The sequence below is a fragment of the Dendrobates tinctorius genome, unplaced genomic scaffold (genome assembly GCF_039654945.1).
Source record: "Dendrobates tinctorius isolate UK_male_01 unplaced genomic scaffold, ASM3965494v1 ptg000011l, whole genome shotgun sequence".
In the NCBI taxonomy this organism is placed as follows: domain Eukaryota; kingdom Metazoa; phylum Chordata; class Amphibia; order Anura; family Dendrobatidae; genus Dendrobates; species Dendrobates tinctorius.
Genome location: NW_027361679.1, coordinates 81,665,699 through 81,692,275, shown reverse-complemented (window position 1 = coordinate 81,692,275; position 26,577 = coordinate 81,665,699). Strand labels below are relative to the sequence as shown.

Sequence of the window (26,577 nt, the reverse complement as noted above, 5' to 3'; positions counted from 1 at the left end):
TGGAGAACGCTTTGGTCCAGGAGCGCGCGCGCCCTGGATTTGAAACCGGCGTCTGACGTCACCGGATGTGACGCTGGTAAGCCGCGCCTCCACTTCCTGCCGGGCATCTGCGCGCGACCGCGCTCGGCGCGTGCAGGGAGCCGTTCCTGCTATGGTGCTCCGGCCTCCACTGCCCAGCGTCGGCGACGTCCTGCGGGTACTCGGCCCGCCGCCCCACTTCTGTTGGTGCCCGCATGGCCAGCTGCCTGCGGGGAGCCGACCCGTCCTGGAGCCGAGAGCCCCCCCACCGGGAGGAACGGCTCCCTCCAGGAGCGCCGTCCTGCTCCTGGCCTTTGGAGCCGAGGGACTCCCCACCGGGAAGTTTCGGCCCCGGGACCTCTTGACAGGGGAAGGATTGGACCGGCCGCACGATCCCCTGGGTCCCTCCGGTAAGCTCTCGCGTGTCCCTCCGTGCAGGGACAGGAAAAACACTGAGGGAAAGGGGGTGGGACATGGCCTTTTAACCTCTCGTGTGCTTTCCTGTCCCTGTAAGGAGGAGGAGGACGTCCTCCATAGTGCTGTCAGGTGGACGTCCTGGAAAATTAAAATAAATCACAATTTACCCACAAAAATGTACTTTTAGCCCCATTTTTTTTTCTCACAAGAGTAACAGGAGAAAATGGATACCAAAATTTGTCATGCAATTTCTTCTGAGTATGCAGATACAACATATGTGGAGTTAGACTACTGTTTGGGCGCATGGCAGGGCTCAGAAAGGAAGGAGTGACGTTTTGGAATGCAGACTTTGATGGAATGGTCTGAAGTAATCATGTCGCATTTTGAGAGCCCCAGATATGCCTAAACAGTGAAAACTCCCAAGTTACTCCATTTTGGAACCTACACCCCTCAAGCACTTTATCCAGGGGTACAGGGAGCATTTTGAGCCCACAGGTACGACACAAAATTTGATAACATTAGGTCATAATTGTGAAAAAAACCCAAGACTTTTTCAATATGGCTTTCACCCCAAATTTGTACGTGACTATACCACATATATGGTCAAAAATTTCTGCTTGGTCACGTGGCAGAGCTAGGAAAGGAAACATCGCTATTTGCCTGGGATAGATTGTGAATGCCATGTCGCATTTGAAGTGCCCCTGACATGGGAAACCAGAAGAAACTAAGTGACCCCATTTTGGAAACAAGACCCCTCAAGGAATTCATCTATGAGTGTAGTGAATATTTTGAACCCATAGGAGCCTCACAGAATTTTGTAACAAAAGGTTAATAGGTGCCAGAACAGCAGGAAAAAACAAACAAAAAAGGGACCTCTTTGTCAAAACTGCACCTTTCAATTAATCTACGGCTGCAGTGACTATTTTGTAACATCCAATGTGAAGAAACCAGACTGTATCTTAATTTCCCAGACAACCATATTTTTGAAAACCAAGAAGAATTGACTTTTTATCTGTATATTGGCTTATGGATTTAAGTGTTTATGTCTGGTGGGTCAAGAAGACAGACTTGCATACCATTTAACATGCTGTGTAAGTCTGTAATAGTGACTTGTACATAGTGGGTGTTTAAAAACATGTGTTTATTGTGTGCTGATATGCTAATTGTGTATTGTATTCTGTAACCAGCTTGTTGACTTTGAAGGTAGATCGGGAAAGGCTGAGAGGGTGGACTGAAGGACTTCTTTTCTTCTGGTTGGTGTCACTCTTCAGGATCTCAGCTCAGAGTACTTCGGACCTGGCTGAAAGAACACAGGACTGTTGTTATCATTTCCTCCTCTCTGCCAGCGTATCACAGGTGGAGTAGCAACCCTGGGAGCTCAGACATAACATCTACTATTATCCCGGCGAGTCAGTGGAAGGTTGAGACCCTGTAATGTGCACCATCTTGGGTTAATTGCTGGGATTGTTCTGTTTGCTATTGGGTCTTGTGGTTCAATAAAAGTATTGCCACACTATTTTACCCTAACCCTGTGTTGTCTGTGTACAGTCATGGCCAAAAGTTTTGAGAATGGCACAAATATTATATTTTCACATGATCTGCTGGCCTGATTTTTATGTGTTTGTCAGATGTTTTTATCACATACAGAAATATAATTGCAATCATATTATTGCAATCATATTATGAGTAGCAAAAGGTTATATTGACAGTTAGAATGAGTTAATGCAGCAAGTCAATATTTGCAGTGTTGAACCTTCTTCTTCAGGACCTCAGCAATTCTCCCTGGCATGCTCTCAATCAACTTTTGGATCAAATCCTGACTAATAGCAGTCCATTCTTGCAAAATCAATGCTTTTATTTTGTCTGAATTTGAAAGGTTTTTGTTTGTCCACCCATCTCTTGATGATTGACCACAAGTTCTCAATGGGATTAAGATCTGGGGAGTTTCCAGGCCATGGTCCCAAAATCTCTATGTTTTGTTCCCTGAGCCATTTAGTTATCACCTTTGCTTTATGGCAAGGTGCTCCATCATGTTGAAAAAGGCATTGTTAATCGCCAAACTGCTCTTGGACGGTTGGGAGAAGTTGCTCTTGGAGGACATTCTGGTACCATTCTTTATTCATGGCTGTGTTTTTAGGCAAGACTGAGAGAGCCCATTCCCTTGGCTGAGAAGCAACCCCACACATGGTTTCAGGATGCTTGACAGTTGGCATGAGACAAGACTGGTGGTAGCGCTCACCTGGTCTTCTCCGAATAAGCAGTTTTCCAGATGTCCCAAACAATCGAAAAGGGAATTCATCAGAGAAAATGACTTTACCCCAGTCCTCAGCAGTCTACTCCCTGTACCTCTTGCAGAATATCAGTCTGTCCATGATGTTTTTCCTGGAGAGAAGTGGCTTCTTTGCTGCCCTCCTTGAGACCAGGCCTTGCTCCAAGAGTCTCCGCCTCACAGTGCGTGCAGATGCACTCACACCTGCCTGCTGCCATTCCTGAGCAAGCTCTGCACTGCTGGTAGCCCGATCCGCAGCTGAAACACTTTTAAGAGACGGTCCTGGCGCTTGCTGGTCTTTCATGGGCGCCCTGGAGCCTTTTTGGCAACAAGGGAACCTCTCTCCTTGAAGTTCTTGATGATGCGATAGATTGTTGACTGAGGTGCAATCTTTCTAGCTGCGATACTCTTCCCTGTTAGGCCATTTTTGTGCAGTGCAATGATGACTGCACGTGTTTCTTTAGAGATAACCATGGTTAACAGAAGAGAAACAATGATGCCAAGCACCAGCCTCCTTTTAAAGTGTCCAGTGGTGTCATTCTTACTTAATCAGATTGATCTCCAGCCCTGTCCTCATCAACACCCACATCTGTGTTAATGGATCAATCACTGAAACGGTTAGCTGGTCCTTTTAAGGCAGGGCTGCAATGATGTTGAAATGTGTTTTGGGGATAAAGTTCATTTTCTAGGCAAATATTGACTTTGCAAGCAATTGCTGTTAAGCTGATCACTCTTTATAACATTCTGGAGTATATGCAAATTGCCATTAGAAAAAATGAAGCAGTAGACTTTGTAAAAATTAATATTTGTGCCATTCTCAAAACTTTTGGCCATGACTGTAGTGTCCATCAGGAGATAGAGCGGGCGTTCAGTAGTATGAACCCTGGTCCATGCCGTCTTGCTAAAGGCAGTCGGGGCAGCGGAAGAGAGTACCCACTGACCCAGTTAATCCACATCCAAGTCAGGCTTTTTTCCTGGAAAATTGCAAATCTGATAGTCTAGTGCCCATGCATTGTGTCCCCATACAGTGTAGAGTCCCTATATATTGTAGCACCCCCATTGTGCCCAGCTTGTTCTTCTGGTGATATGCACCCTTAGGCTGTGTGCACACGCTGCGGATTCATCCGCGCGGATTTTGTAAAATTACCTGCGGATTGCTCTGCGGTTTTTCATCTCCTCAATGGAGGAGATGGCAAACCGCAGGAGAATCCGCAGAAAGAATTGACATGTCAATTCTTTCTGCGGATTGAAAACCGCAGATAATCCGCGCGGAAAATTCCGCACCGTCTGCATTGTGGTTTTTGATTCCCATAGGGAATCATGGTACTGTACACCGCAGCAGAAACTGCTGCGGGTCCGCAGCGGCCGGAACCGCAGCAAAATCCGCAGCGTGTGCACACAGCCTGAAATTGTTAAGTGCCTTCTCTCCATTACAATAATGCCAAACATGTAGCCGCTTACTCTGCTTTAGGCACAGTGGGGCTCACGAGGGGGCATTTGGATTTGGGGGAGAGTACACTGGACTTTGAGGGGGCGGGAGCCATGTCACTTTTCCAGAGTATTTGTTCTACCAGTAACATAGGAACCCCTTGTAGTTCCAGTGACAGAACTGACTGGTGGCTGGTTTTGTGCAGACTAGGGTTTTTATTGGTAACATTTTACGGCACATATTTTTCCATCACTTCCAGAATAAGGCTAGATCACATTCTGGTGTTCTACGCTGTGCATTTACCTTGGAGATTGTGTAAATCCCACAAAAAAAACCCCCACGATCCAATGGAACCACCCACCATGAGGCAGATGGAGACACTTTGTGCTAAGTTTGGCATCTGCTCCGGTGGTAGCTATCTTTTTAGGCATGCACAGAGCTGTGGTAACCTACACTTGTGTGCTAAGGAAAAAAAAAAAAAAAAACCTAAAATGATGGGACACTGCTGGAACACAGACCAGTTCAAAGTGTCTCCATCAGTGAGGAGGTTCTGTCTGAATCGCCGTTTTGGGGACTTTACACAGAAACCTCAATGTAAGCGCTCAGCGGAGAGCACAGGATAAATATGAGCCGAGCCTTATTCCGATTTTTGGGAGGTAGAATGAACAAATAGCAGTACAAGAATAGTTCTTATTTTTATGCAGTTTACCTTGTCTTATAAGTGATGAGGCGGATTTATTCTTCGGGTCTGTTTGATTACAGCAATACCAGATATATAGGCTTATTTTTTGCGGGACAAGTTGCAGAGCTTTTCAGAACCATTTTGGGGTATATAATTTTTAATCCATTTTTATGACACAGAATGAACAAAAACAGCAATTAAGTTTATATCTTTTGCGACGCTCATCGTGCAGTAAAAGCGATAAGACCGATTTGTTCGTTGGTTCAGTACAATTACAGCGATACCAGATTTATTTTTTATGCTTTACTCTTTTTACAGAGTAAAAACAATATTTTACAAAAATGAAGTGGTATCATTCTGAAAGCTGTAACTTTAATTTTTTGGTTAATGAGTCATATTAGGGCTTCTTTTTCTGTGATAGTTTGGAATTTTCACTTGCACCATTTTTTTTTTAATACACATGACTTTTTGATCTCTATTTACTTTTTAATGAGTCAGGAAGAGGAAAAAGCAACATTTTTGGCATGTTTATTTTTTACACCATTCACCAAATGGAATAACATTCCAGTTTTATAGAGCTGGTTATTACAGACACGTCAATACAAATTAAGTGTTCTTTTGTTTATTTTTGCTTCAGCACAAGCGTTGTGTTTTGAGGGGTAAAACGGATTATAGCAATTTGTGTGCACTTATTTGTTTTACGTGTTATTTTACTTTACTTCGTCCCACTGCGGGACACGTATAATTTTTATTTTGATCACTTGTCTCACTCACTGTGCCTCAGATTGTTTATTGCTGGATCTCACAAGCTACCGTACACTGGGGTCATCACATGGTATCATGATAACCATCAGGACCCGGGATTCTCATCACGGGGGTCCGATGGTTACTAGGGGGTCTTGTGAACCCCCCCTCCCCTTACAACTTAAAGTCATGAAAGCACACTTTCTGCACAAATCATGCAAGAAACCAGGTGCATTTATCTTCATAAATACCGTACTTTCCAGCGTATTACATGACTGGGCATATAAGACAACCCCCAACTTTTCCAGTTAAAATATAGAGTTTGGTATATACTCGACATATAAGACTACCCCTCTCCCAGCATTTGCTCAACTGTCATGTGCATGACAATGTGGCAAACACCGCTTCTGATTGGCGGAGAAATCACCACCGACGGTCAGAGAGCCGTGGTTCCCACGCTGTCAAAAGACAGAGGGAGAGCTCAGCTGTGATCGGAGGTATAAAGTTTACCTCTGGTCACTGGTGTCAGCTAATGGGACTACTGATTCCATCATTCAACACCTACAGCCACTAATTACAGTGAGAGCAGGAGCAGCAGATGGGAGTATTCATCTGCTGCTCCTGCACTGTAAATATGGTAATGGGTTCCCCTGTAATTTTGATAACCAGCAAGAAAAAACTCACAGCTGGGGGTTGCTGGGTGCTGGTAAGAGGCCATGGATACTACTCGTTGTCCCCCCCCCCCCGAGCCTAAAAATAGCAGCCTCTCCCCTATTCCTAGGATTTGGGCAGAAAGAAGGAAGTACTACTTCTTGGGACCTATGAAAGTGTGTTGCTACCTTAGGTAGATATGCCGGGTCAGGTTGTAATATGACCATCGTCTAGGAATTTAGTGAACGGTGGCATTGCTGACAGAGCTTGAATATCGCTCACCCTGCGAGCGGATGCTAGGGCCACTAGAAGTAGTTTTTAATGACAGCGTTTTAGGGGTGCTGACTGGATGGGCTCGAATGGGGGCCCTGTTAGTACTAGGTTTAGATCCCATGATGGTAATTTCTGGGTAATAATGGTCTAGACCTGGCTGCTGCCCTAATAAACCGTGATACCCAAGGGTTGCCTGCCACGTCCTGGTTATAAAGGGCACCTAGAGCCGCTATCTGTACCTTCAATGTGTTAGTCGCCAGCCCCTGTTCTAAACCCTTTTGCAGAAATTCGAGAATTTTGTCAATCTGGACTCCATCCTGAACCCTTGCCTCGGAGCTGGACAGAAATTTCCTCCAAGTTCTCCCATGGGCTCTCATTGTGATCCGTTTCCTACTCTTTTGTAGTGTAGAAACCAGGTCCGATGGTGTAACACTGGTCCTTGAGACAGTAGGTCTGGGAGATCTGGTAGGACCCAAGGGTCGGTTATTGACAGTATTCTCAGCCAGGAGAACCAAGTTCTTTTTGGTCAAAAGGGGGCTATTAATATCATTCTTGCTTTGTCCTCTCTGACTTTTCTTATGACTGCCGGGATAAGACTGGTCGGCGGGGAAAGGCATACATTAGGCCCTGTGTCCACGGGAGCATAAACGCATCCAGGGTCCGGGGATTTCCCCTGGGGTCTAGGGAACAAAATGCTTCCACTTTTTTGTTTTTGTGATCGGCAAACAGATCTACGTCTGGGATTCCCCACATTTTAACAATCTGCTGAAAATGGACTATTTTAGGACCCATTCTCCCTTGCGTAACTGGGTGCGACTCTGGTTTTGTTCCCAGTGCAGAGAGGGATAGCAGGCTTGTCTCGGCTAGGGTGAAGATTTTGGAGGATGTGTTCATTAGTGCCCGGGACCTGGTTCCCCCCTGGTGATTCATGTAGGCCACAGTCACCCAATTGTCCGAAAATATGCGGAGGTGATGACCCCGTAGCACAGGTAGGAAGTGTGTTAGGGCATAACCTACTGCCAATAGTTCCTTTTGGTTCGAGGAGGCTTCTAATTCCTAACCTCCTCATTCCCCCTGAGCCACCTTGTTGCTCATATGTGATCCCCATCCCATGGGACTGGCATCCGTGGTAATTATGTGTGTGATTTTTATTACCCAGGGAATCCCTTTGGATAGGTTGTCTCCGTTTCCCCACCAAGCTAGGGAATGAATAGTTTTGGAGTCTAATGTAACGTGACCTTCCAAGTGACCTCCTAATGCTAACTGGTTGGCTAATAATACCATTGGAGGTCTCTTGTATGTAGCTGGGCCCATTGGACTGCCAGAAGGCAGGCGGAGAGGGACCCTAGTAGCAGGGCCGGCTCCAGGTTTTTGTGGGCCTCGGGCGAAAGGGTCTCAGTAGGCCCCTTTAACATGTACCACAATTCATAATGCACAGATACGGCAAAGAAATGTAGGTATAGTACAATGCCAAAGATATCACTTCTTACATTACATGAGTGATATTTATTGTAAATTCTACAATAGCTCAGACACCAGCAAATCCTTGCAGAGCATAGTGCATGCCCTAGTGGGGATGCAAAAGTTTTCATTTAAGACCGGACAGTATAGACCGCCATACAGTATTCTGGGCATCACAGTCTTCCATACAGTTTATTGGGCACCACATATTGCTTCATACAGAATAATGAGCCTCATATAATGCTCCATACGGAATAAAGAGACTCATATAATGCTTCATACAGAATAAGGAGCCTCATAATGCTCCATACAGAATGAGCCTCATATAATGCTCCATACAATATAATGAGCCCCAAATATTGCTTCATACAGAATAGTGGGCCTCAATCCATACAATATAATGAACCCCAAATATTGCTTCATACAGAATAATGAGCCTCATATAATGTTCCATACAGAATGAGCCCCATATAATGTTCCATACAGAATGAGCCCCATATATTGCTTCATACAGTATAATAAACCTCAATTCTCCATACAGAATAATGGGCCCAATATATTGCTTCATACAGAATGGGCTCCATATATTGCTTCATACAGAAAAAGGGTCCTCATATAATGCTCCTTACATAATAATGGGCATCATATAATGGTCTATACAGAATAATGGGCCCCATACAATGCTCCATACAGAAAATGGGCCTCAAATAATGCTCCATACAGAACAATGGAAACCATATAATTCTCCATACAGAATAATGGGCCCAATATAATGCTCCATACAGAACAGGCCCAATATGCTTCATACAGAATAATGGGCCCCATATAATGCTCCATACAGAATAATGGACAACATATACTTCATACAGAATGAGCCCCATATAATGCTCCATAAAGAATAGGCCCCATACATTGCTCTATACAGAATTGGCCCCATATAATACTCCATACAGTATAATGGACATCACAATGCATCATACAGAATAATGGGCCCCATATAATGCTCCATACAGGATAATGGGCCCCATATAATGCCCCATAGAGAATAATGGGCTCATTTCTCCCCCCTCACTCTCATCTCCCCCGAGTCCAGGCGCCGGTAACTTTTTCCTGTGAGAGCACGCGGTCACGTTGTACCGCTCATTGAGGTCATGAATATGGGTGCCACGCCTATGGGAGAGGAGTGGCATCTATATTCATGACCTTAATGAGCAGTAACATGTGGACCCCGCGCTCTCAGAGGAAAAAAGATGGTGGTCAGTATGATGTTGGGTAGAGAGCGGAGGGCAGAGGGCGGAGAGCGGGGAACCAACCCTGGTCTTAGAAAAAAACAAACAAACAACTTGTTCAGGTGCTGAGTGGGCCCCCCATCTCGCCAGGGCCCCCGTTACTTGCCCAGGTACGCCGGGTGCTGACGCTGGCCCTGCCTAGTAGCGACCGCTTTTCTTAGTGTCATGGAAGGGTTCTGAATCGCTTGCTACCATCTGAGCAATCCTCTCTTTTTTTGCGGTCCGGGAGGTAACACTTGGGTGTTTAAGTCCAACGTTAGTCCTAGGAACTCCTGAACTTTGCTGGGCTCCAACCTCGATTTTTTTCAGGTTTAGAAGCCAGCCGAGGTTCTGCAGAATCTTCATTACTCTGTCCCTGCATTTTTGGGCCGAGTTGCTTGCTACTAAAAAAAGTTCAAATATGGGATTATTAAAATATCCTGTTCTCTTAGGTGAGCCATCATTTCTGCTATTTTCGTGAAAACTCGTGGGGCTACAGAAATTCCAAATGGCAGGACCCTGTATTGAAACGCCCTTATTTCACCCTCTATGGAGACCACCAGTCCGAGATATTTTCCGGAGTCTTTGTGGAGGGGACGTGATAGTACGCATCGCTGAGATCTAATACTTTCATGAAGCAATGTGGGAAGAGAATTTTGATGGTTGACTTGATTGACTCCATTTTGAATTTCTGGTTTTTGACGTAAATAGTTTAGCCTTTTTAGATTTATAATTGTCCGGAAGGTATCATCCGGTTTGGTCATTAGAAAAAGAGGGGAGTAGAATCCTCTGCCTCTCTCCTGCAGGGGGAACCTCCTGGAGGACTCTCTTGCTCAGTAAGCTTAGGACCTCTTTTTCGAGAGCTTTTTGTTCTCTCATTGAAGATCTTAGTGGAGTTACCACATATTTTTTGAGGTGGGAGAGAAAGTCTATCCTTAGGCCTGATCTTATCAGATTTAATAACCAAGAGTTGTTCGATATTTTCCTCCAAGGTGGGAGAAAAAAAGCTTATAGCCTCAAACAGTCACTTGGAGGGTTTCTTGTCTCGGGACGAGTTACTGAAGAACCCAGTCTCTCCTTCTGTCATCCCATTTCTGTTCTCACGGGGGTCTCCTCTGAAAAAACTTTGTTTCGAAAGGACCTTTTAAAGCCTGTAGGACCCAGGTTTGGGAATCCCTTCCTTTTATCCCCTGCCTTTTGGAGGATATCATCCAGTGTCTCTCCGAATAGGAATTTTCCTTCGCAGGGGATGGAGCACAGCATCATCTTAGTCTGTAAGTCCCCTGGCCAACATTTGAGCCACAGCGTTCTTCGGGCTGCTGCTTTGGATGACAACCTTACTGAATCAGCTGATGAGTCTGCTAAGAAGGCCGCCGCTCCCCTTATTACTGGAATGGATTCCAGGATCTTTTCCCTGGGTGTGCCTTCCCTTAACAGTTTCTCTAGTTGATCCACCCATACCATGAGGGCTCTGGAGGTACATGTTGCCGCTATAGCTGGCCTAAGATTTCCCCCAGCTGATTCCCATGTGCTCTTGAGGAAAGTATCGGCCTTTTTATCTAAGGGGTCTTTTAGAGTACCCATATCCTCAAAGGGGAGTGCAAATTTTTTTTTGACGCCTTGGCGACCGCTACATCTAGCTTCGGGGCTTTTTCCCAAGACGTGGACGCCTCCTCGTCGAATGGATATTTTCTCTTAAGGGAAGGGGCCGTGGAGTTCTTCCTATCCGGTCTTCCCCATTTTTTTTTTTTATCAGGCCCTGTACATTCTTGTTTAGTGGGAACACTCTGCGTTTCTTTTGGCCCAGTCCCCCAAACATTATGTCCTGGACTGATCTATCAGGCCAAGGGTCTGCCACCCCCATGGTAGACCTAACTGCCCTTAGTAACATGTCTACCTCATCTAGGGGAAAACAGTGACTGTCCCCCGTTTCTTCGTCTGAGGATGACGAGTCGGTGTCCGAAGTCTGTGAGGTAACCTCCGCTGACGTCGAGATCTGACTGGGAGCCTGCTACTACATCCCTATATTTTGCTTTCCCCTTGTGTTTTAGGGATGAAAGGGCACTCTGAAACTCCGATCGGATTACAGCTCTTAGATCCGAGGCGTATGCAGGATTCGCAGAGCTTTTTATCCCAAGAAGCTGGTAGGGCTCTGCTACAGGTGCGGCATTCCCTTTTCTTTTTCTCTTTCTTCTTTCCCTAAAAAAGGAAAGAAGTCTATTACAATGGGGAACATTCACGTAGATCACTCACCCAAGCATGCGCAGTTACAGGTACCGGTTCGGGAGGTGGATTCAGGTCCCTAACGGGTTGATCCAAGGAAGGTGACTTGCTCCTTGCTGCTGACCTGCTGCGCTGCGTAGAGTAGCTACTGGACCGGCCCTCGCGCCTGTCCTTATCCTTTTGCCTGTGATAGTGGTGTTGCTGTTGCCTGTGCTGCTGCTTAAGATGCTGCTCGGGCTGGGTCGTTGTCCTCCATAATTACAGGACGCTTCCAGCAGGGAGTAGTTTCAGCGCTTTCCATTTTAAATTTCTCGGCCGTGACGTCACTTCCTCTCCCAGTCTGCTCCGCTCTCTGCCCCGGGGAGCGCGCAATGCGCCGACCGCGGGGACCCGGAAGCCGTCTCCTCCATTTCCGGGGCAGCGCCATGTTGGTACACCTCTGTACCGTGGCGCTGCCCGCGTGTGTCCCAGGGCTCCCCCATCCTCCTTTCTGGAGCGGCGGCTCAGTCCTCTCCCCCCCACTCACCCTGTCGAGCCCATCTGTTGCAGCAGTGGCGGCTTCAGGAACCGACCCCGCCGTGACAGGGGCCTCCCCGCTGTCAGGATCACGGACGGGACAGCCCTGGACTCCTGATTAAGGTAAGCTGCTGCCGGTTCCTCGGGTCACCCGTCAAGGACAGGAACCTAACTGGGGAGGAGAGGTGCCGCCTTTTTATCTGTAGGTTCCTGTCCTTGATGGGCAGATCCCCTCTCTCCATGGTGCTGTCATGGGTGAGAGAGAAATCTTACTCCAGCCCTTCACTGGTGTAAGATGTTGTGAGGAGCACAACATTTGTCATGTGCTCCTGATTCATCGAGACAGGCACTTCTGAATGAATTTGGAGCGTTTGACTCCAACAGGCGCCCTGCCCTCATCAAGACTGATTAAGTCTTGATGAATTTGGGGCCATAACCTTCATTTTTAGTGCTAGTGATTCTTATTGGCACTATTTAGGCATAGTAAAAAAATTGTTTTGGGGGGGGAATAATTTAAAGAATGGCTAGAATCCTAAATGCTATTTTTTTAAATTTAATGAAATAATTTAGGGGAATCAGTATTAGGCCGGAGTCACACTATCATATAACACAGCCAAGTGCTAGGTGATAAGGCATCACATAGCACTCAGCCCAGTGTTATCCTATGGGGCAGCTCAGAGTTGCAATTATTTTCTCATGCCGATTCAGCATGAGAGAACAATGGCAGCAAGCTGCAATTGGCAGAGAGACTCTGCTCACTCGCACACACACAAAGTCTACAGGAGCAAATGAAACATCGGACTGCACTCGGATGTCATCCTAGTGCAGTCTGATATACACAGATAAGCAATTGAGGAGATGGAGAAATTACTTCCTCTGCAACCGTGCTCCAATCCTCTCATATGAGAGGATCAGAACACAGTACCATGACACTCTGCTCCCGCTTGCTGCAGAGCAGGAGCCGAGGGTCATTAGCAGTTCGCATCAGTTGCCGTACACTGGTGTGATTCCAGCCATAGGCTGCAGTCAACCATCTGTGTCATGGTCCTGCCATGGGCCTCTCAACCCGAATAGGCATATACGAGGCCGTCACATTTGGGTAATGACACCTGGCCAGTCCATGCATTGCACGGTGTTCTCAAACCACAGAACAGTTGTGTGATCCAGCATTTTATGGAGAGGAAATATCTTAGGGCTCACCTTATGAATACTGGACATATGAACGTGGCCTCTGTTTCAAACTGATCCAGTAAGGAAAAAAAAAAAAAAAAAAAAAGGATCAGTTTCAGATGGAAGAGAAAAATCCATTTTCACAGAAAAAAAAAAAATTTGGATTTTTTTTCCGCCAAACATTAAAATTCATGCTAGATCCATTTCAAGACCGGCAACTACTGGGCAAGTGAGCTTAGCCTTAGCTAGATCCAGGGTTTCCCCATCAAAAATGCACCAAGCATTGCCATTAGAAAGTTTAATTAGTAGGTGCTAACAAGAGGTCAGTTCGGCCTGGAATCACATTGAGACTGAACTGCACGCGATTCTCTTCCAACTGCATCCTGGACTTCCTTCACCAGGAGCCTGCACTCTTTTCTGAAGGTTACCTACATTGGACTATTCCAACTAGAGCAGAAGCAGCAGCTAGGTTATTGCCAAGCACCAAAAAAAAACCCAAAAAACAATGAACCGCACCTCCACAAAACATACAATGATCTTATGCCTCTTGGCAAAAGTTTATATAACTGATCAGAATGTTAAACTAAGAACCTAATTTTCAGAGTGTATGAAGCCCACTGCCACGCCACAGCAAACCTCATAGTGGGTCCTACCGGCCTAACAGAGCGGAGCCGTGCGTCGACCACAGCCACAGCGGCAATGCACCAGCAGGGCAGATGGCCTGGTGCCCCACAACGCCCTTGCTGCAACACTTGGCCATGTGCACACGCTGCGGTTCTGGCCCTGCAGAACTGCAGCAGTTCCGCAGACATGGTACTTTACCATGTTAGCCTATGGGTTTTCAAAACCGCAGTGCTCACGATGCGTTTTTTACCTGCGGAAAAGCTGCAGGTTTTTTTCCGCAGCATGTCAATTGTTTCTGCGGATTCTGCTGTGGTTTCACACCTTTAACATAGTAGAGGTGTGAAACCGCAGGGCAAAACCGCAGGCCAAACGGCAGCAAAACCGCAGGTCACTTTACCTGTGGTTTTAACTGCGGTTCCGCGGTAAAAAACCCGCAGGTGAATCTGCAGTGTGTGCACATACCCCGAGTCCTCATGACTCCAGACCGCGCCACCCAACCAGCACAAAACCACAGCAACAGGTTATTGCTAAGCCCTACGAGTGCTGTGGTTCTCACAGCTCATAAGGCGATACCAAAAAAAAAAAATTGCATAAAAACCACATTATCTGATTAATGCTCTATGTGCAGTTTTGTTGAATTCTAGGTAATCACACTTTAAAGGTTGTCACTTAGAAAATTAACTGTACAGATTTTCTTAGACAGTTGACTTATAGATGTAAAGATAATGTCAGCAAAGAAAAACATGTTTTGCTTTAAGCATGTATACTACATAGAATAATGTGTCTACTTACTGAGTACAAACAAGCTGTCACTTTGGAATTGTAGGCATTTTCTTAATAAAGTAGAAAAGGAACTCATCTGAACCCAGTTTGGCGACTCGGCAATACTGCTTACTCATTGCACCTCCTCAGTTCATCTGTGTTCATGGTGTGGGAGAGTTTAGCCGGGTGTCACCTGGGTTTGTATGGATGAAGGTCTGAAAGGAGATTCATCCCATTGGGATATCTAGTATGTCATTCCAGAATTCATCACCATTAAAACTGTTTTAGCCCAATCTCCACCTCTTATAGGTTTCTTACCATTTTCTACAAATGTCCGTTTCCTCAGGCAGACCAAACTAAAGGATGCACACCGAGTGACCCATACTACATGCTCAGAAGCGCGAGTCCCGTTCACACTGCTGGGAACAATCCTTCATGCCGCATAAGAGATACTTCACCCGATCAACATTTTGCCTGTTCCTCGGCAGCCAGTTTTAAAATGCGCTTTCCACCATTATGAAGACGCCTGTCGATTCCTCAGCTGTGGAGGACTCCAGCCATTTTTTTTGTAACCAGGCAATGTTTAAGGGCACATTTTTGATCTCCATTAAGCGAATGTAAAGCAGAGGCTACAATTTAGGAAGACGAGAGAGATACTTCCCAGTGTATTTACTAAAATCAAAACTGGAAATGATGAACATTGGCCTTACAAGCAAGAGTGCTTAGGATTTTTTTTGTACTACCACAAGTTTGTATATTAATGACATCAAATAGAAAAAAACCTCATTATTCTGGTCCTCAGTTTAACATTTCTGCTGAAGTTACACAGCCACTTGGCACTGTACCAATAACCCCAAATTATACTTCTGTTCCAAGCCCAAACATGAAAACAAAAAACAACTCAAACCCTCCTCGCTGCAGTTAATATCCACACAGACAACTGTAAAATAACTTTATTATCGCTTTGTCAAAGATGTAGATATAAAATTTACATGTGTATCTGTCCTGTGCAGCTTTCATGTTACACAGTCAAAGAGACTGTACTAAGATTAAAGTTTTTCCCCATCCATAAGGGAGACTCGTGTGAAGGGGCTTAGCTCCATGCATGGTTAAGGGACTGCCGAGGACAAGCCTTAGGAGCGGCAGTCCTAGACTGTCAGCTATAACTGTCACAGTGACATTACACCCACCGTTGAGATCAGTTAGGCGCTCAGAACCCCCATCAGCACGTAATCCCTCTTCTTTATATGGGTAATAACGTGAAATTTTAGTACATCAGTTCTACTTAAACAAAAAAAAAAAAACCATGTAGGAAGAACTATAAAAACATTGGCAAGAAGTCAGGGCTTGGAAATACATTGTTATTTCTGTGCAAAATACAAGTATACGTAGTGAAGCATTTCTAAAATTCAGGCGTCCACTGTACAGATTTCCTGCGTGTTGTCAGCCTGGGGGGTGTCCTGTATTGAAGATGAAGAGGTTTTACCTAGAAGAAAATAAGGTGGTTAATATAGAAACCTCTAAACATCAGGCATCAAGAAGTCACTGGAAAGTCTACCAATCCCATACATTCATGGTGGTTGGTAGAGCTATTCCATGCAAGTAGTAATACAATGAAATTCACTTCCAAAAGAACCACCCCACCATCCATGAATCGCAGTCATTCTTTGCCAATGCCACCAAATCAAGATTAATAGATGAGGGACCTTAGGTAAACTATTGAAATTGCCAAACAGACTTCCATGTGATGTTGAAGTAATATTTATAGAGTCTAGCCAGATTCATGTTGCCAGAACTACAGGCTTCAAACTTTGACTACGCTTTTTTTTGCAGCAGTATATTTTTTTTGGTAGGGGACTGTGCAATTTGTTGACTTGCCTGACACCCTTGTCTTGATATAGTGAGATGTGTAGCAAGAGGATTTCAGCTGCACCACACCATTATATCTACTAAACACATTCCATGTAGGGTTGTATTTGGCACTAGGCATAGGCACTAAAAGTCCAGTGAGATTAAAGGGGTGGAGGGAGGTGCGATACACAATATACATACATTTTCCCCCTCCCCATTGGACTTCATAGCAAAATCAGCATTTTCTGGAAGGGGAGAAATTCAGATGGGAGCACTAGGGATTGCTATGCACACAAGGATAAGATTAGTATTTCTCTATACTGCCAGTTCTGATTGATAGTTGTGGCATAGACAGGATCTGATGAGGGGACAGCCTCTAAATTTCACACATTGTGGGTTCAAGTCATTTACTGCTTTAGCAACTGCACAACTTTTGATGGGAAAGGAGAACTGAAGGGGCACCAAATGGATTGCTTCATGGATTACAAAACCATGGGCTGGAAGAGGCAAGACAGGAGATTGTCGATTGCCTCACCAACTGCATAATTCATGGGGCCAGACATTTATTCAGTCAACTACAATATCCCGGGGCGAGACATTGGACTGCATCACTAACTGCATAATCTTGAGAGGGTACTGTGTCCCCTGTTAGTCTTGAGGCATTCACATGAGGAGGCATCATGTACCTGCTGCTGCCAACCAGCACCCACTGACTGGCAGCTGCCCTTAAAAAGACGTATTCCCATCTCCAAGATGTAATATTAGCAAACTATTGTTTATCAGATCTTAGAGATGGGAATAGCCCTTTAACTTTCAGCAGGGCTTGCGAAGCAAGCTCAGTCTACAACTTTTGCATTTCATCAGCAATGTCCCCTCTAGATGTTGATGCTCCAAGACCAGTGGGAGACACTGTAACAAGTACAGAGGAGTGGTGCCAGTCCAGAAGAGACTATAAAAGTCATTGCCAATAGACCCAGGATGGGGTAATAGAATAATCCTAAAATGTGGCAGTGAGGGGGCAGGTGGACACTTTACTTACTCATAGAAAAATTCACAGATCTCCATATAAAGTTAATGTAAAAATTACAAAGATAGAACGAAAAAAAAAGGCACTGCCTGACACCTTGCTTTGAATGAGTGTTTGGCCAGCTGCTCTCTGAAGTGTATGGGCACCTATAGCCTAGTGCTGCCATACACCATACAGCCATGTCTATCAAACACAAGAGCATTATGTCTCAGAGTAATCACTTTTTTTTTTTTTCTCACAATAGGGTGAAAGGAAATATCCACTGCTACTCATCTTCCCTAAAAACATGTGGAGCGCCCCACAGGGCCTTAGGTTACTCGGTACCGGGCCGGTCAGGTTCTTTAAAGGGGATGTGTCACAGTGGCAGTGACCCAGTCCGTGGCCCTGGGTGTCCAGTAAAAATAGAAAATAATTATGTGGTGTTTAGTCGTGACGCCACCCGTGGTGTTCAGCAATGGGCAGCCGACGCTGCGGTTTTGGTCCACTGGGGCTGATGGTGACGCAGCAAAGATGGTTCAGCTCACCACGGGTAGAGCGGGGCCCCTGGGCAAATATATTTGATTGTTCAGATGGTGGTGAACGTTGGGGTGCAGAGGAAAAGTGAAGGACACAAAGGTGCAGTTTTCGCTACCTTTTACTTGAACGTAAATGCAATCTGGGGTACCACATACAGATGATGGATTGAGTCCGGCTCGCCTGGAGGCATCAGGGGAACCACCCTGTCAGGTGGGGTTGAGGACCTTCCTTCTGCAATCTGTTTTTGGGTCCCTGCTGCCTATACCTCAGCTGTGACCCTCTCCCACATGGTGATTTCTAACCTGTATGGCTGACAGCGTGAGCCTATATCACGGGCACTGTCTTGTTCACTGTCAGCACCAGGCTCTTTGTCTGCTGCCATGCCTTTAGGTGTTCAAGGTGTTCAGTGTGGCCAAGGAACTTGCAGTCCCCTGCACTCCAGATTCGGCTGTCAGGGCGTACAGCTCCTGCCCAGCCAAGGACTGTGGTGTCACTTTTAATCAGCGCTTCGCTCTGGGGTCAGCTATACGCAATTTTAGTTCCCCAGAGCCCCTAGTCTATGCTCCTGTCCCTTCCCTCTCCACAGACCAACTCCAACTCTATCTTGTCATGAGCTCCAACTTCTCCCGTTTCCATGACAACACTCTTGTTTACACTCAGCTGTCTTCTTACTGACTCACTAACCCCACCTGCTGGCCAGAATTTATAAGGATGCGCCACTTTCTGGCCTGCAGCAGAATTTGTCATGTACACTGTTACCTGGCATAGGAACCACCTCCTGCCTCCAGGCATGACATCACCCCGGGAGGCAATGTCACCGTGGGAACCAGACTCTGGGGTGCCACACATGAAAAGTTGGATTCATTTGAAGTTAAAACGTCCATGATAATATAAACTATGGGAGGGAATGATTGAGGGAGTTAGGAGGTCCCCCATTTACCATCTGACTCTAGCCTTGTCCCACTGGTACTGGGGTTTAGACAACCTATCTAATGTCTATAGGGGCCTTAAACTCACTAAAGGGGTTGTAAACAAACACGTTATTACCTCAGTATGTGTAAGCCAGGAGTAGGTGAGAAATCCAGAAGTGGTGACGTATTTCTATTATACATTTCCTCTGATTGTTCGACTCCTGGTTTTGGCTGACAAATACGGAGGTAAAAAACTGACCAAATACTGAATGGGTGAATGAGGCCTTAAGTGCCTAAGGAAGCATGAACTCTAATTATGGCCCCAAGTCACAAGGACTGTTCTTACACATTTGCTCAAGGATACAGCTTAGGCATTAAGAAAAAAAAGGTCACCTAAAATCATAAAATCGATAAATTAGATAAAACACAAACTATACTTTTTTCTTTTAAAGACAATATTTTCTAAGCCTGATGCATTGAGCGTTAAAATGCCTCAATAGTTTAATGCAGCAAAATGTTACAGATAACCCACATATAACACCCTTACAGTGCAAAGGGTGAAATATCTGTGGAGACATTGGATTAAAAACCTACAGCATGTCAACTTGGGTTGCCACAGTACTTGCTGGCAAATCCTCTGCATATTATCCCAGTATAGACACAGACACACACCCTTAAAGGGTTGCTACAAAGACAATTTAAAGTGTGCTGCTCAGCTTCTAGAAATGGTAATGATCTGCCGCAAGTACATGGAGGCCGCTTAATACATTTACAAAAAGGATGACTAAAATATATATTATATATATATATATATATATATATATATATATATATACACACACACACACACACACACACACACACACACACACACACACTAGAATGATTGTTCAAATCATGGTTTGGCTGACAGCCATCCGATGACATCTCTCCTGGCACACGCCATACACACAAGGGCTCACAACTGGATGGCCTCTCATCGAGAACAAACAGGACTGACTAACTGAAATCAGACATGTCAGATCCTTATCTCCCCTGCCATCAGTCTGGGGCACCAATACATACTAGTCTGTTGCTAAAGCCCACCACTATCTGGACTCGGCTGACGTGCATCAGGGCTTGAAAGGGAACGGGTAAATTTATGCTGCCCAAACCACAGGCAGCATGAATCAGCCTGGTTGCATGATTGAAACACTAGTATTTCGGAGAAAATACATACAGTTTTAAGATCCAGCTAGGAGCCATAAGCAGAGACTAGATTCGTCTGGTGCTGCCCGTTAGGCTTCTCCCAGCACCACTCCAAATGTGATGGAGTGGCAAAATTTTGGTGTCTTCTGCCACGCATAAAACAAACACTTGGCTGTTTCATGCCACTTCTGCCCCACTTCCACCCATTTTGGTGGAGCTGGGAGATACACCACAGCACATATTCATGATGAGCTGTTGCATTCCTCACGCCAGAGATTTCATGCCAGTACCTGACTAGAGTAAATCTACAGGGGTCCACCACTTCATGAATCAGGAGCATCTGACTCCAGCATACTCCATTAAAGGCAGTCATGACCACCAGTTTTTATGAATTGTGCCCCAAATATTTTGTAAGGTCAAAACACCCCACCACCTCTCAAACCTTAGCATAAAAAGAAAAATAGTTTATGACATACTGTGTAAAAGCACCATGAAAATATGTGCAATATATGAAAGGTCTAACTAAAATAAGCAAATTATAGTATACCAATATAAAAATAGATTAATCTAAAAATTATATATATTACCAAAGAATGATTACAAAAAAAAAAAAAAAAAAAGGCGGCCACAAGAGAATAAGAAGGTAAGCGGTGACCCCATAGGTGTATTGTCATAGGAGACTTCTGCTGATTAGCTGATGACTCATCTCCTGTAGCCACAATAAAATAAAGACATGCTTATTAGCTCATGACAACCCCATTCGTATTGTCATGAATGCAACTTCAGGGATACCACTTACCGTATATACTCGAGTATAAGCCGACCCGAGTATAAGCCGACCCCCCTAATTTTGCCACAAAAAAAACTGGGAAAACTTATTGACTCGAGTATAAGCCTAGGGTGGGAAATGCTCCACAGATTATTCCCCCATATGTTGACCCCATAAGAAGCTCCTTAGATTATGCCCCCATAAGCTCAGATTATGCCCCCATGTGCTGCCCCATAAGAAGCTCCTTAGATTATTCCCCCATGTGCTGCCCCCATAAGAAGCTCCTTAGATTATGCCCCCATGTGCTGCCCCCATAAGAAGCTCCTTAAGATTATGCCCCCATAAGAAGCTCTTTAGATTATTCCCCCCCATGTGCTGCCCCCATAAGAAGCTCCTTAGATTATGCCCCCATGTGCTTCCCCCATAAGAAGCTCCTTAGATTATTCCCCCCATGTGCTGCCCCCATAAGAAGCTCCTTAAGATTATTCCCCCATGTGCTGCCCCCATAAGAAGCTCTTTAGATTATTCCCCCATGTGCTGCCCCCATAAGAAGCTCCTTAGATTATGCCCCCATGTGCTGCCCCCATAAGAAGCTCCTTAGATTATTCCCCCCATGTGCTGCCCCCATAAGAAGCTCCTTAGATTATTCCCCCCATGTGCTGCCCCCATAAGAAGCTCCTTAGATTATTCCCCCCATGTGCTGACCCAATAAGAAGCTCCTTAGCTTATTCCCCCATGTGCTGCCACAGCATGTAAAAATAAAAAAAATGACATACTCACCTCTCCGTCGCTGGGTGTCAGATACTCACCTGTCCTGCGTCCATGGCTGCTCACCGTTATCTGCCACGTCATCGGTCAGTGACGTTCAGTCTGCAGGGGGCGCGGCGTGCACTAATCACGTCACCGCGCCCTCTGCTGTCTGAAGTCACTGACCGATGACAGACAGCAGCAAGCAGCCATGGACGCAGGACAGGTGAGTATCGCTATACTTACCCGTCCTGACGATGTCTTTTGAGCCCTCAGCTCCTCCGCGCGCTCTCTTCCGGTGTTCAGCGGTCATGTGGTACCGCTCATTAAAACTCATGAATATGCGCATATTCATGAGTTTTAATGAGCGGCACCACGTGACCGCTGAAGGCAGGAAGAGAACGCGGAGAAGCTGGGGGCTCAAGAGACAGTGTCAAGACGGGTAAGTATGACCTGACACCCCCGCACCCCCTCCGACACCCCGGTGTATATGACTCGAATATAAGCCGAGAGGGGGACTTTCAGCCCAAAAAATTGGGCTGAAAATCTCGGCTTATATTCGAGTATATACGGTACCATCTCTTTATGTGGCCCTTTTTGGCATTTTTATTGTAGTACTTAAAATATATTTTTTAAAGGTACAGTATATATTTATTAAATTTATCAATATATTTTTTATAGTATTTATTGTTATAGTTTAATTGACTGATCATAGACCTGTTCTAGATTGCTGATTTTCTTGGACACACACGCAAACAGAGAAGGAAAGCGGTATCCATGACATGCATGGGGTTAATTCATGAGCTAATCAGCATGTCTTAATTGTGGCTATAAAAGATATGCCGATTAGCTGAGGACTAATCCCTGTGTGCCAATACACATTGGGTCGCCACTTAAGGGCCCGTCACACTAAGCGATATCGCTAAAGAGTCACCGATTTTGTGACGCAGCAGCGATATCGCTATGTGTGATACTTACCTCCAACCGGCTCCCCCGCTGGTTATCGCTGATCACGCGAGAACGTCCTGGGCCGTTTCTCGTCGGCTGCTTCCTGCTGGTGCCCATGAGCGACGCGTGGAGGTAAGTAGCGACCCCTGCTATGTTGCTGGTGAGATCTAACTGTTTGGCAGCTCACTAGTGACCACTTAGCGATGCACCAGCGATCCTGACCGGGTCATATCGTGGTCGGGATCGCTGGTGCATCGCTAAGTGTGACGGGGCCTTTACCTTCTTATTCTCTTGCGGCAGCCATTCTTGGCTTTTTTTTTTGTAGTAACGTTCAGTAATATTAATCTATTGTCTATTATTTATTGGTATACTTTGGCTCATCTTAGACTTTTCATATATTTCATGTGTTTTCTTAATATAGTTTATTGAATGAATCTGCAATAATTACTTTCAGTGTGATTACCAACTTTGTAGCAGCTACCTTTCCAAAGTATTGCAAAAATACAAAACAAAACCCAAAACAATGTATCACTGTACATGTGCAATGCAGCTAGGCTCATGCTGCCCGATGATTGGGCAGCATCATGAAACAAATGACAAGTTCCGATTAAACCACCACCGCTTCTCCTCTTTCAGGGCTGGAGTGGAGAGTCCAGCGCAAGGCTCCTGCCCCTGGTCTTATACTTACCCTCCAGCGTCTCACCTTTTTTCAGGGCCAAGCCATCTTGAAGCTGCAACTTCTGATTGGCAGGAAGTTAGAAGTTCCATCACAAGAGCTCAATGCAAGGCTATGAGAGCCAGAAAGAGGTTCTCAGACATGTAAGGAGTTGAGACCTTTGGCTCACTTCATGAATGACTGGAACTATCCAGCAGGTCACACAACTGCCGGAGACAGACGGGAGCGGCGGTGATAAAAGGTGAAAAGACAGAGGCGGGTGAGTATAAGAGTAGGGTCAGGGCTGTTGGATTAGAACCACCATTCAAGCGGTAAAAAAAAAAAAAAAAGTGCACTGTACCCTGGGATGGGTGAATAACGCACAAGCACAATCTATGCTGCATCCAATTACCAAGCTCAGGAGCTCTGCCCAAGTAGACGGCTCTAGCCGCTGAGATCACGGTTTGGTTGCAGGACTGTCGACCTAACATCAGCACTGCAAACAGTGAGCTCAATGACTTGTATTAAGCGGCCAAGTTCAGTTATTGGTTACAGCATAGTCAACATGACATCAGTTCTGTAGTCAATAACAGACACTGGGAGCAGCAGCAGATCACTGGACCCAGGGAGGAAGGTCTTCCGGGAAACAAGGGATTTCTGAAATCAGAAGACTCCTTTTAGAGAAGGTTTCCAGTGGGAAAGCTAAAAAATAGGCAAGTCAGGATCTATAGTTGCTTACCTGTTCTGTTCTCTTTAGTGCCTTGGCCTGGATGCTTCTTGAATGCTTCTTTAGCTCCATTAGGGCAGTGCTGTGTTCTATAGCTACAGCACAGTTTGTTAGACCACCAGACTGGCTACAGATTGCGTGCCCACTCCTTCCACACTGCAGCTCTGCTCCACAGAATTTCGGTAACTACTCTGTCCAAAAATCTATCACAGGCTCACCAGGAAGAAATCCATACAGATACATTTCTAAGCGATTGAGTAAATAGCACATCAACTTCTGTTCAGAGTTTAGGTGTTTAAGTCAACATTCTCGTCCAACAGTACATAAAACAAGCATTCAAAATTTTTTAAAAAAAATTGTGGAATAAAAAAAACGTAGGGCAAATTTTATCAAAGTAAAAAACACAAATTAAAAGTGAAGACTACCGTATATAATTCCAAAGATTCAGATAAATAAAAAGAACAAAGACTGCCCTGCCCTAATGGAACTGATCCAAGGCAGCAAAAGAGAGACTGTGTATATTGAAAAGTTCTAGAATTTAAAAACTTCAACCCTTACTGTTGAAATTGGACAGGGAAGGAGAGAAAGCCAATGAAAAGCTGTGGAGCTCATGGAGCATAGCCCACTTGTCTGCTAGATTTGTAAGGAATGAAATCAGAGGCATATAGGAGATCTAGTAGAACTTCATAGAAGTCTATGGATACCTTATTAAAAATCTACAACACAAAAGGATTTACAGAGCTCCAGGACGGCCTTAGACACTAGCTTGAAATATATCTGAAATGTGGTCATGTGTCAAAAACAAAACACTAATGTATACGGGTGGCATAAAAGGCAAATTGGACACTATTCTTCCAGTGAATGGAGGCATTAGATGTCCTATGCTCAATGAATTCAGTTAGAGCATGCATTAAAGAGTTTATCCAGTTTTTGTGTGTACAAAAGGCCTAAAAACAGGCAGGAAGCAGCCAACTACCTGCCTGTTCTACCTGGCGCAAAGCGGTCATTGACGATTCAGTTTAGAGCAACGCTTTTGGAGCCGCTAAGTCGATGAGGGGCAGTGATGGCAGATGTTGCCGATTGGGGAGCCAGCTACCCACAGTTAGGCAGTGGGGAATCGGCTGAAGCAGTATGATGTAGGCAGTCACACCCTGTTAAACAAAACAGAAGTCTCCTCTGAATTGCCGGCAGAAGCGATCTGTGACTGCTCTGTGCTGGCAGACATAAGCACCGTGACTAGGCAGGTAGAAACCATCTGCCTGTTAGAGAAAAAAAAGCCTGCATAATCCCTTTAAGCGAACACTGCACAGCCATTCAGAAAACAGCCTTAAGTATTTGAAAACCGTAATAAAACATCACAAGGTGCACACTACTGTGTGATCGTTATCACAAAAACAGTATGTTAAAAGAAACCACATCAGATAATCACAAGATAGTCAGAGCACTTCAAGTCTAATTTGTGGTAATGAAAAACGAGGATGAAAGAACTCATGGAGATCAACATCCAACACTGCGGAGACACCATCACGTTTCTCAACGCAGTGATTCTAGGGCAATGCCCCCACGCTTATGGGAAATATGTAAATATATGCAAAACACAAGCCACAGAGACACCATCACATGTTTCTCAACGCAAGCAATGACTAGCCAGGTCTTTCCCCGGGAGGGAACAACCACGGGAAGGGCAGTCTCCAATGAAGGAAACCACCTATGCCAAAACATGGTATCCAGTACGGGCCAGTTTCCTACTCCACACTGATATGGGGCAATACCCCGAAACAGCTGTCTGTGGATGGATACCATGTTTTCCGCGGCTTGTGTTTTGCATGTTTTTACATATTTCCCATAAGGGTGGGGGCATTGCCCTAGAATGACTGCGCTGAGAAACATGTGATGGTGTCTCCGCAGTGTTGGATGTTGATCTCCATGAGTTCATTCATCCTCGTTTTTCAGTCTTCTACTAGGCATTGCTCCTACTGGCCAGTTTCCTACTCCACACTGATGAGGGGCAATACCCTGAAACAGCTGTCTGTGGATGGATACCATGTTTTGGCATAGGTGGCTTCCTTCATTGGAGACTGCCCTTCCCGTGGTTATTCCCTCCTGGGGAAAGACCTGGCTAGTCATTGCTTGCGTTGAGAAACATGTGATGGTGTCTCTGCGGCTTGTGTTTTGCATATATTTACATAATTTGTGGTAATGTGACAACAGGTCCAAGGCTCACTGCACAAGGTCTTGTGGTGCAATATATAGAAAAATACAACTCCTGCATAGAATTCTTGATCTGGTTAATTAAAACAGTTTAATCATTCCAGACCCAAATCAACATTTGCAGCAAATATGTACAACTGAGTGCACCCATGACCTTTTATTTTAGATGACTGATGCATGTATGTAACGTGTGCAGTCCTTTTAAGTTCAGACCTATAGCGTTTCAATGATCTTTGTAAAGTACGGTCCTGATCAGAAAAAAAAAAAAAAAAAAGGATCCGTGTGTCCAGTCCGTAAGACTCAGAACATGTCCCATTGATAATGCTTCAGCCTGGTGTGTAAAACGACTGAGCATTATTAGGAAGGTCTGCTGTAACAAAGCCTGCAATTACAGAAGATCAATTTGTAAATTAGTACTGCAATGGGACTAGGTATTGGAAAAAAAAAAAAAAAATGATAGCAATCTCCCAACAGGTTTAGGCTGTGTGCACACGCTGCGGATTTTGCTGCGGTTCCGCAG

The 26,577-nt window shown here is 45.1% G+C and overlaps 1 protein-coding gene across 1 annotated transcript in view; it reads right to left on the bottom strand.

Moving 5' to 3' along the window:
* Nucleotides 1-15,445: 15,445 nt before the first annotated feature.
* MFSD12 (major facilitator superfamily domain containing 12) overlaps nt 15,446-26,577 on the bottom strand; it is a 116,297-nt gene continuing 105,165 nt past the window's right edge. Inside the window, exon 10 of the mRNA XM_073543753.1 lies at nt 15,446-15,993. Coding sequence (XP_073399854.1) covers nt 15,917-15,993 — 77 coding nt within the window. The 3' untranslated portion in view covers nt 15,446-15,916. The remainder of the gene's footprint in view (nt 15,994-26,577) is intronic.